At 39.7% G+C, this 12,106-nt stretch overlaps 1 protein-coding gene across 1 annotated transcript in view; it reads left to right on the top strand.

Moving 5' to 3' along the window:
- URB1 (URB1 ribosome biogenesis homolog) overlaps positions 1-10,664 on the top strand; it is a 70,042-nt gene extending 59,378 nt beyond the window's left edge. Inside the window, exons 33-39 of the mRNA XM_056858210.1 lie at positions 504-610; positions 1,876-2,019; positions 3,774-3,883; positions 6,510-6,701; positions 7,656-7,897; positions 9,090-9,677; positions 10,450-10,664. Coding sequence (XP_056714188.1) covers positions 504-610; positions 1,876-2,019; positions 3,774-3,883; positions 6,510-6,701; positions 7,656-7,897; positions 9,090-9,677; positions 10,450-10,664 — 1,598 coding nt within the window. The remainder of the gene's footprint in view (positions 1-503; positions 611-1,875; positions 2,020-3,773; positions 3,884-6,509; positions 6,702-7,655; positions 7,898-9,089; positions 9,678-10,449) is intronic.
- Positions 10,665-12,106: the final 1,442 nt, after the last annotated feature.

Here is a 12,106-nt window from a genome sequence, read left to right as displayed (position 1 = left end):
TTTGAATGAACAATGATGGCTTTGTGATCAATGGCAATTTTCTAGTCTGTTTTTCATACAGTCATCTGCTCTGTGTGTGTTATTGTGTAATTTTAGTGAAAATTATATTTGATGAGAGAGTTAAAATGAGCATTAATTCGCATGATTTGTTTTATAAGAATTTCAGAATTTGCTATACAGTAACATAGAGTTGTATTTTTTAAAGGAGAATATAAAATTATTCAGTTTTTTTGTGTACTTAATTCACATATTTTTTGCTCATGCTACAACAGTTGTGTGTGTAAAGTGCCGTCAAGTCGCAGCCGACTTATGGCGACCCCTTTTGGGGGTTTTCAAGGCAAGAGACGAACAGAGGTGGTTTGCCAGTGCCTTCCTCTGCACAGCAACCCTGGCCTTCCTTGGTGGTCTCCCATCCAAAGACTAACCAGGGCTGACCCTGCTTAGCTTCTGAGATCTGACGAGATCAGGCTACAACAGTTACTCTGGGTTTTTTTTTTCCACAGAGGAACATATGTACACAAAGCTGAACAGGTTTCTTCTTTCCCACCAATACTTGAATTTGAAGAAAGTGCCCGGATTTTTTCAGCTCTTCTATAGTTTTGATATAGAGGTAATGTAAATATCACCATATCTTTCTTCATCCTCCCCTTATTCCAAAAAGCTCAGGGTAGCATGCATTGTTTTCTCCCCCACCATTGTATCTTTGCAAAAAACCTTGTGGGGTTGGTTAGGCTGAGAGAGTGAGTAACTGACCCAGGGCTGCCCAGCAAGCTTCAAAGCAGAGTGGGGATTTGAAGGTGGGTGTCTCCAGTCCTGGTCTGAAATGTTAAACACTATGCTGCACTGAACGGCTCTGTGTATGTTGCATAAGTAGCCATTCCCAAAAAGTACGATTATTTGCTTGCTATTCCATGCACAGGTATCTGTTAAGAGGTTTGGAAATCTTGGTTTGTGTGCAGTTAAAGCCCAGCATTACTTATCTTTATGCATAAATGCAGACCCTGCATCTTCAAAGTCTTCAAAAATATTGTCGAAGGCTTTCACAGTCAGAGGTCATTGGTTCTTGTAGGTTATCCGGGCTGTGTAACTGTGGTCTTGGTATTTTCTTTCCTGACGTTTCGCCAGCAGCTGTGGCAGGCATCTTCAGGAGTAACACTGAGTGTTACTCCTCTGAAGATGCCTGCCACAGCTGCTGGCGAAACGTCAGGAAAGAAAATACCAAGACCACGGTTACACAGCCCGGATAACCTACAAGAACCAATCTTCAAAAATAGTTCAGAAAAAAAGATTTGGTGTCAAGCATGGCTGCCTGCCTCTCTTTCATAGCTTCCTATTGTCCTCTACTCTTCATTGTTACATTGCTGCTGCACTGATTCTTCTTCTGCACCGCTGCTTACAAAAGATAATTCAAAATTTGATAAATCACATGTTGAATTTTGATAAATTGTGACAATTGAGAGTGTTTCTTAATGTGTGTGGTATTGGATTGCACAACCAGATTTTATGCAACCAAATTTTATGTGGATGAACACCCCAATATGTGCCAAGTGTGGATTCACCAGAAGCCCATGAAATCCTGGTGAAGGCATTTTATGAGTTTCATAGATTGCACAACAGAAAGGGCTACTGTAGCTGAGATTTCTAGTTTAGATGGTGGGAGATCAGATGCTCTTAGTAAAAAGTTTGGGCATCACCATTGTTTTTGTACCATTTGCATTGTAGTTTTTTCTCCATCTCTCCTTGCAGCATGCTAATCTATTAATTTGAGATATTTTAGCCTATGAATCTGGTGAAATATGATGGACAAGAGATAAATGTGTTTGGTTTCCACATAATTAATTTTTGCATACTCTTGGTGGTTCTTCTGTCTTCCAGCACAAATTGGAACGAAAATGGATTCTAGCAGTTATTGGGGAAGGCCTCCGAGATAAACACTGCTATGAGTTGTATGATTATCAGAGGATTTTCCATGTCCTTCTTTCTTTCTTCCACAGCCCACTTTGTGATGAAAATACCCAGGTAAAATATAACTGAAGCATACAGACACCTCAAAATCAAAGTTTTTTGTTTAAAACAAAAGAGGTATTTGGTAACCTTCCCCCCTTATGATCTCATTTAACAAGATGTAAAGAGGATCCAGTCTAGTTAAGTCTCTTTTGCCAACTTTGAGCCTGAGATCTCAAGATTTATTGTTAAGATTTAAGAGAGAATCCAACTATTATATTAAATGTATTTGTCCTACAAACCAAGGAAAGAATGTGCAAATTGTTCTCTTTTGCTGGCAATCGCTGTATTAATAAACTGACTGACTGAGAATGTGCAAATCAGATGCAGATTTTGTGCTGAATTTTAATAATAGTAGCCTGAATCATGATAACACAACTTTTGGAAAATAGGCTGTATGTCAGTAAGGAAATCTCTACAAAATCTGGGGCATTTTGATCATGAAAATAAGGGAGACTAATTGCATTAAAAGAGGGGTTTCTATATGCTAAACTGGAAATTGTATTCTTTCAGGAATGAATGATTTAACTTTCTAGTTATGGTGCCACCATGATATTGTAATTATAAATAGGCAATGTAGGCTATGTGTACTGAACATATTCATTGGAAGCCCACGTGCCGAGAATATGCAAGATGTAAATACTTTAAATAAATAATAGGTTAGATCCAACATCCCATCAGCAGGTGTTGATGACTGTGCATCTTCTCCATGTTCTCTTTTCTCCAGCTGCCCCTTCTGACCCAAGAAAGGTGCTTCCTGAGATCATGGGACCTATGTGGAGTAACCAGTTGCAAGTGGACCAGGAAGCTGCAATGAGGAGGAGGAAGGAGGCAAAATTATGTCCCCAGAGCTGGTGCATTCAGGAGAGACAGGAAGAGTGATTCCTCCCCCTTCCGCCTCCTTGGAGCAGCCCCCAACCCCAACTGCAGGGCTATAGGTCTGCATGGTTCTCTGGGGTCAGAAGGGACTGATGGCCAGAAAGGAAAGATCTGCATTCCTAGCACAAATGAATCACTAGATCCATCCCCAGATTTTGTAACTTTATAAACATGAAGTAAAAACAAACTTAATCTTGCAGAATGTATACCTTGGCATTATTTCTTTTTGTTGAAAAAAGAGGCATGACTTATCTCCAGCAAAATGGGTGCGGAAGGCACGACTCCATTTATACCCAAGCACACCAAGAGCCAGTAGGAGCAAACATACATATAACCCAGTTCAGAGTGTGCATAGAGCCTTCCCCTGGTTGTTCCTCACATGAAATGCCAAGGATCTCTGCCTTTCAGCTGGGCATCAAGATTGCTGATATCCAGCTAAAGCAAGACAGCAGCTGGATGGGAACTGCTAGTTGGAGTATTCAGGAGGCCGTTCTTCAGATAACCTCCTTCTGCTTTCCCTTGTATGTTGCCTGATAGGTTTAGGGTTGAAACACCACTATGCTCTTCCTTCCCCTAGAAGCTGTGATAGAACAGAAGCTAGGGCATGTAGGTGAAGCTGCATTTCCCAGGCCTTTTGCATATTGCTGGATTGTGCCCATAATTGCCCAATAATCAGGTGACAATTCCAGAGGGATAGCCTTGTTAGTCTGTTGCAGCAAAGATGATGAGAAGTCTTGTAGTGTCTATCTGTTTGTCTTTCATGTGCTACCATACTTCTTGGATTTGCGGATAATTAGATGTAATTGCATTGCTATTGTTCGGCTTTTAAAAGCTTAAAATTTAAGCTTTGGCTATGTAATAAGAGTGTTTATGTAACTTTCCTGTTTCAGCATCAAATTCTGGAAATACTACAAAATGCTGCCAGCATCACCAAAGCTGCCTATGAGCTAATAAGAGACCACAGCCTTTTAACATGGCTATTATTTATTCTACAGAAAAGGTACATAGAAGGTTATTCAGGACTCAGTGCTGGATTAATTATTATAATTATGATTTGTACATTTAAAGTGGGAGAGTGGCTGAGAGAATGTAGCATAGAATATTCCATTACTGTTTGTGGTGTTTAGTTTATAAAACAAGCTCTGTGCTTGTAATGTAAATCTGAGTATTCTTACTGCAGGGTATATATAACTCACTCAACTCATTGTATTTATGGTGGAAAGCCCAGGAGTAGGACCAGGGAATGGGATCTCTGCAACTTTTTTCTCAGACCCTTTTAAATCCAGATTCTTCAGGCAACTACCCCAAACAGTGCAAACCTTAGCTCATGTGGGAAACTAACTTCTGTCTCTGCTGCTGCCATCCAGTGAAGTGGAGCAGACAACCCAGCCTGTTTTTCAAACATCCATTTTCCTGCATTCTCTTGATGTATAATGTTGCCATGGTGTTGTGTTGGCAGGTCTGGGACATTGGGTGGATGGAAAGGGAACCCTTTGATAGGTTAAGGATCTTGGTAAACTGAGGTTACCTAGGCTAGTAAGGAGTGATCAGGATGCAGTTGGGACATTACCTATTTTCCTGATTAACTTGGAGATGAGAGAGAGAGGAGAAAATGTAGAGAATTGGCACCCCGTCCAGGAAGAGAGCATCAAAAAGGGAACAATGAGCAAAGCCTACTCTGGTAGAGAATTTTTGGCACTTGGTGTTTCTTGGAAAGACTAACAGCACATTCCTGAGAGGAATGCCTGCGCCTGTCATAGGAGGCAGCGCGGCTGCGCTACCTCCAAAGGAGGTTTCGGACCCCCCGAAACCTCCCTGCGGCGTAAAAAATACGGGCAAGCTTCGTAGGGTTGCACTGGAGATACGCCACCTAAAAAAGTGGGTATCTCAAGAAAATAAAAAAGGGGTGTTCCTGGCCCAAAAGGGCTTTGGAGGCCGCCTGAAGGCGGCTCCTCCCCCAGCCCGGCACCAGAATGCCCCGGGAACGCCTTCCGGGATGCCGGAACGCCTCCTGGAGCACTGGTGCGGGCTTTTACGATGGTGGGACGCCAGCGGAAGGCCCCGTTGGCATCCCAGGGCGGCTCTGCTGCAGCAGTACCCGGCAACCGGCATCCAGGCTTTTCCACTGGCGTTTGGGTCACTAACACTGGCATAAGTTGCTCGACCGCCCTTCAGGCTCAGGAATGCACTGTTAGAGAGCCACCTCTGGAGTGTCCACACAGTCGAAGTGGTACGTGTCTTTCAGGGACCATTCACCGGTAATCATCCCCTTATAATGATTGGGGTGATGTTTTGTGTAGCCAGGAACATGAGGATGGGTTGTTGTAAGTGAGTGGCCAGGATTATATCTCAAATGTTATAATTGTGCACTGTTTTAAACTCCATTACTTCAAATGTTTACATTTTTAATTTTCTGCGGTGACTTTCCTACCCTGTTTGTACTTTTGTTGGCAAGATTCATAGAGAAGTAACTGTACAACTTTGTTCTCTTTGTGAGTCCCCAGGTGAGAATGTCCAGTGTCTCCAGCGTATAGCCAGTTTGCTTTCTGTAAAGAGAAAAGCACCTAGGGTTCAAAACAACCTCAAAAATCTATTTATTTTGACACTGAGGGACCTTTTTACCTCAAGCCCATGGGCAGTCCATTCCTGAAGTGGGGGTGGTTAGTTGCTGGCTAGGGATGGCACAGCCGCACCGCCTCCGAAGAGGCTTCCCAGCCAGAAAAAAGAAATTAAAAATGAATTTTTTAAAAGCCCCATGAAACTCCAACATTGATTTTCAGGGTGCTATGCCACCTATTTTGCAGGCGTAACTCTACACTTGCAAAATGGCACGTTCCTGGGGTGAAAGGGCTGTGGAAGCTGTCTAAAGGCAGCTCCGCTCCCGGGAACGCCCAGATAACATCCCCTGGAGCCAGTGCAAGTGGCATGGATGCCAGCGTGGGGTTCACACCAGCTCCTATGTGCTCCAGCCCCCCCTTCAAGACTGAACTGTTAATGTATCAGAGTAAAAATACCCCGTAAGTTTATTAAGGAAACACTGGTCCAGGAAACAATTTTTAGTACTCTGGAGGCATATAGCCCTTCGTGATGATTCTTCCTGATAACCCAGACAATATTTAGCTCTCTACAGAGCGAGATGTTCATGGGGTAGAAAAATATCACAAGATACAAACGTATTTGACTAATTTTGTCCGTTTTCCTTTAAAATTTATGAACATTTTCGTTTTCTAATATCTTAGATTAAAAAAGCATGCATTTTGTTTCAATTTTTTTAAACAAGTATGGTTTTGTAAAAAGGCCGTACTGGTGTAAGTTATTCAATATGGAAAAGGAAAGGGTTGGATGTAGGCAAAAGAAATTCCTTGCCTCGTATCAAAGTGTTTTTTCAAGCTCTGGATGTTTTAGTACTGTGAAACACAATGATTTCTGCCACCAAAAACATTCTTGTTTTTTGTGGGAATGATTCTACCCTAAGATACATTGGAATTTTGCTTGGAATAGAAAAAGAAATGAACCCCAAATGCAATAAGTGTACACTTTTTTTTACAGGGGTTTTAGGGGATTACCTTCCCCCACACAAATATTTATATGTATTCATGGGTTGTTTTTTAATTTATATTTTTCAGGTTTTTAGAAAACAAGATGTTAAACTATGTAATCTTCTTAGTCCATACCCTGTGGATTACAAATTTAGGAGATAAGCAGAAGTCATTCCAGATGCCTTGTGGAAATAATCTACTAGAGAATCAGAAATTTCTTCCTCTCCAACTTGTCAATGAATTTCTACATGTTTTAATAACATTATTGAAACACATCCGGCAAGTATCGCTGTTCTTAATCGTGTCATGTCGTTGTGTTGCTATTTGATACCATTTCATTAAATGCTACTACTTGCATGAACTCTATACAATCCCTGACCAGTTTATCTTTTGCTCTTAATTGTAAACGGCAACAAATCGCCATCCTTATTTATTTAGAAAGTTTTGGTCCTAAGTAACTTGTTAAGTGTCTAAGTGTCCCACTGATATTAGTATTACAATATTAACCCTTTTCTATGCAGCAGGAACTTGACTTCATGCTTTTTCTGAGCAATAACTGTGAAGAATTCTGTGACAGGCCCTTTCTATCAACTGAGGGGACCCACACAGCCCCTTATGATTATGGGGAGCCTGATTTAATTTGAAATGTAAACCTTCCCCTCAGTTACAAGATGTTCTTAGAATAGCAAGTGTAAAGGCTTTGGGTTCACTGTCATGAGGTAAGTTTTGTGGTGAGCAAGAACATGAAGATCACTGAGGCAGGGGTTGTATGTAAATAACAAAGATGATTTATTTATTTACAAGTTGTTTTTAAAGAACAGATCAGCAGCACATGTCTCCAATTGGCAACAGAGAAACCTGGCTGAGGCACATAAATTTAAACTAGTTATGGCTTCAGAGTGTGGTTTGAATTCTCTTGAGTGCTTGCAGGTACAGTCGGGCTTTCATTGACTAGCCATTAGGTTGGATCCTTTCACACACATGGATTCAACCCACACCAGCCTGCCCTTTTCCGTAAGTCAGACTAAATGCCACAAGGTCTGCTTATCACCAAAGGCAGGCCTAACAATCGGGTACTCTATCCTCTCAGGTATGAAATTAACCACCAGGTTGCTTCCTAACAATCAATTGAAGTTTAAGGTTTTAGCTGCAGTTTCAGTTGAAAGTATTTTTAGAGTAACGTTGAATCATGTTAAGAAAATTAAAAACTTCTTTCCATTTTCTGCCAAATAGTGCCAACTTGGATTTTGCCCAGCTGATTCAGTTTTTCAGCCTGTTAAGCTCCATATTAGAATACCGTGCCATGGTAATTGAGGCCTTCAAAGAAATGGGCAGATTCACTGTGAATGAGCATGTCCTATCCAACAAAGATATTCTGTTGCTCTTGCACAAGTGGAGCATAATTGGCAAAGATGTGAAACTTCAAGATGATCTGCAAACAATTGCTCAACAATACCAAACCAAAGAATTGCTTAGTAAGTTGAAAGTATATTCTTGGTCTGTAGTTTTTTTACTGAATTATAATTTTATGAAATACTTTTGAGACCTTCAGAGCCACATTCCTAGAACATAAGAACCCTTCTGAATCAGAACAGTGGTCCACCTAGTCCACCGTTGGTAATCAGAATGCTTTGCATTGGAGGCTCCCTTTAGTCATCATGGCTAATGGCCATCACTATGTCCATGGGCAATGAATTCCACAATCAATAGTGCCATCCTCAGCATAGTTACGCCCTTCTAAGGCTTGCTTAAGATGGTACTGTTAATTACTCACTGAATGAAGAATCACTTCCTTTTGTCTGACTTGAATCTATTTCCCATCAGCTTCATTGCGTGTCCCCGAGTTATGGTATTTTGGGAGTCCCTAGCCATTTACTTCCATACCATCCGATTTGGTAGGAGAGGGACGATTGAAGAACTTGGAGAAACATAACTTTATTTTAGAGATAGTGTGACCCCAGCATACAAGCCATCTCATTTCTGAACTCATTATCTTTTTTTAAAAAAAATCCTCTTTTGAGAAGAAAAGGGAGTAAAATTTGTTGAATTGTTACGGGTTTAAAATATTTGTCAAGAGACTGAAGGGTAAAGATTTTTGGCTAGTGGCCCCTGATGTAAAAGCTGTGCAGTTCTAGCGATATGAGGACAGTTGTTATTCAGATGTTTTCAAGATGTTTTCAAAATTCAAATGTTTTCAAGAAGAACTGGAGGATCTTTGTCTGAGGTAGTTCAGTAATTGAGTTAGAGATGATGACTTGGGATTTTATGGAGTACTTTTCAGAATTTCTGAGGAATTTGTTTCATATTTCTGTAATCCTAGTCCTATTACATTGGTTGTTAGGTGTCTCATCTTACTGATTGCATCAGCATACACTGTCTAATCTACCTCGAGTCGATAAGTGAGAAAGGTGGGCTATAAATAAATAAATAAGGTTGTTTTTTTAAAACCCAATACATCATAGTTGATGAGTATAAACCACTGGGAATTTCCCTTCTGCAACACAGTACCATTCAGTACATTAGCCTCCTCTCACAACTAGTTTTAAAAAAATTAATTCAGGGTTCACTCCCATTCTTTTTTAAAAAAAACAATACATTTATTTCATTGCCTCATTATCTAAGGTAGGTGTGTGTGTGTATAATTTAATTTGCTTTCTTCTGCTGCAGAAAATATTAAAGAAAAAAACAAAGTGCAAGTACATTTTCGAACATCATCACAATTTGTTCAGAAGAAGAATGAAACTGAAACCGACTCAGGCCCATCTTCTCAGGGCAACCCATTTGATTTAGAGGAATGCAGATCTTCTCTGAGATTGGTCCTGATGCACTGGGAGCCTGTGTTTCCAGATATTTCAGCAAATCATTCAAGGGAGCACAATGGCTATGACAATCCTGGTCTTACAAGCAAGATTGTTTACTTAGTATTCAGATGGCTGGTGCAGTCCCTGGTTGACAGCAGCTCCCACAAACAAAATGTACTTTTGACTTTCAAGTGGTTTAAAAGTTATGTTTTGCCAAATACCATTGTGGTGCAAGAGATTGTTATGGATGGCGTTCTGAAAGATGGTATATTTAAGCTTTACCACAACCTCCATGATGCCACTGAAGAGATTTCAGACCTGAATGACCTCTCCCTACTTAATACTGTAATGCTTCACCTAATGGATTTTCAGGGCCTGATGGAAAATGAACATCTTGGGACACTGAAAAGGTTCTGCCTCTCTGCAATGGAAGAAAACGACACAAAGGAAAAAGGTAATGTTTGGTTTCAGCAAGAAGGTGAAAGGGAAGCTATGCATATAGTGGATTTTCTACTCTATAAAACTTCTGGGAAATTGTGGTTCACTTATAATATAGAATTAGCTAACTATATAGAACAGGGAATCCCATCATTGTTGAATCTTTGGGCACGTACAATATTTTGAAGGCTGAGTCCAAAAACAAAAATGCTGGGAGTTCCACAAAATATTAGGGGTTCCAATCAGGGTTTTTTCTATGACAAAGGCAGCAGTTTCTAAATAGATGATCCCAGCAGATACAAGGCCTCCTGGGCTCTTCTGAAGTACCTCCTACTCCAGTGAAATGAAAGAAAGGCAGGATTGGCTCTTTGCTTTGGGGGAGAAGCTAGCGGGCACCACAGGAAATACTTTAGAAAGTGTCATGGCACCCCTGACAGCAAGTTGAGGACCACTAATATAGAACATTGTCATCCAAAACTTGATTTGAGAAATTAAATAAACCTGTACTAGCTGGGTATGCTTTTGGACAAATTGTTCATAGTAATAAAGTTTGTGCAACTGATTTTAATTCCCACCCGCCCCCTGCATTAATACATTCTAACTATCTCAGGTACCTATTAAAGAAAGTGGTAGGGATCCCTGTAATGAAATACCAGATTTTCAGTGCCATGAAAGATAATACAATCCATGCCATTTTAAAATATGCCAAGTAAAAGAAGAGAAATAGGTCTTTATCAACTTGCTTAAACAGAACTGTGCTGATTGGTGACTCTGGTTTTATTTCCTAGCTGCAGGTATATTCCTCACATCTCTGTATATTGGAGATATTTGGATGGGAGCACAGCAGCCAGATATGCTTAGAACTCATGTTAAACTGATTTGTGGACCAGACAAGGGAGAAAATGGTGACACCCACAAAATTCGAGAACCTGGAGAAGCTATAGTTTCTCTGTGCAAAGGCTTTTATTTGTATTTAATTTGTCACAATACTTTGAAGTCTTAAATATCTGAATCCACTTGTAATGGTTTCTAAGCTATCTATGGAATTTTTTAAACACGCCTGTACAAAGTGTAAGCTTTGAGAAACTTTAAAACAATGCTATATATTGAACAATGCTGGATTTTGAGAAAATATTTACTACTACATTTCTTCATAAGGTATCAAACTGAAATGTTAAGAGCCCTCTCTGCCTTAAGGCTTGAAAGGTTAATTGTGATTGTTTCTGTAATTGTGATTTCAGTTTCTAAAACCAAAATCTCAGTGGCATGGACTAATAAATGGTATGTAACACCCAAAACTTTAAAATTATGTTATTTCCTTTACATCAGTAAAAATGTTACCATTTACTTGAAGAGAGTTGTTTAGTATGAGAATAAATTACCATAAGGTTCTCATTCCCTGCTATTTTGGGAATTAAGGGACTGGACTTTTTTACATGTTCTGATTGTTTCAATAGATTTTAGACAGAAAACATCCAGAGGATCATGTCAATAGGGTGTTGTTAAAGGGCAATATTATTTCTAAGCCTTATTTAATATGGGAACAGAGAACAATGTACAGACAGAAGAAAGTGTTTAATCCATGTTGAGTTCTCAACTCTGATTAATGGTTTTCAGAATATATTGACCTTGTAAATATATGTATTATTTGCTTTTTAAATAAAATATAGCAAAACATAATGCTTAAACTAGTTTTCCTTTGATATCGCTGCATTCAGAAATACACTTGTATAGGAGACATTGTACTACTGTTTTAACATTACTTTAATGACAGAGCGCTAGCCGGTTACATAGGGCTTACAGTCTAAAGACTATGTTGCTAGAAGAAAAGATATCAAAACTACACAGAAATATACGCATTTTTATGTGTAAAATACTTAGTACCAGCTTCTTTTCACTAGTAATTAACAAACAAGGTCTTGAATTACCTCAGCTGGATGGATCATTTGGCTACTGAAACTAGGATGTTCTTTACTAAAGCTAGGGATTTCAGGATGGAGAGGGGTGGGTTGCAGTGGGAATGAAGATCAGCAAAAATCGCCCCCAGCCCAGCCGAAATACCCTTTTGCAGGTGGAAAACAAGGTATGGGCTCTCAAGCTAATAATATCAACAATTTTAGAGGAAGTTTCTATAAATGTACAGTTAAAAAAACACACCACAGAAACATGAAATAAAAACCGAGAAAGGCCTTTTAAAGAAAGCTAAGCATTGAGCTAAGCAAACAGCAGCAGACCAATTCTTGCAGTCGTAGCAGGTGGTAAGTAACTTGGCTATGACTGCTGCAGGGCTAGGTGGCAAGTAATTTGTTGCCCTTGGTATCAAATGGCAATATAACAAAATAAAACGGGTAAACTGGCACAGTCTGCACAATAACATTCTTGATTGACTGGAACATTCTTGATTGACTGGAACATTTGACTATGGTCAAAAATAAACTGTCAATA

This window comes from Euleptes europaea, chromosome 12, assembly GCF_029931775.1.
Source record: "Euleptes europaea isolate rEulEur1 chromosome 12, rEulEur1.hap1, whole genome shotgun sequence".
Classification (NCBI taxonomy): domain Eukaryota; kingdom Metazoa; phylum Chordata; class Lepidosauria; order Squamata; family Sphaerodactylidae; genus Euleptes; species Euleptes europaea.
This window is presented reverse-complemented; position numbering and strand designations above follow the sequence as displayed.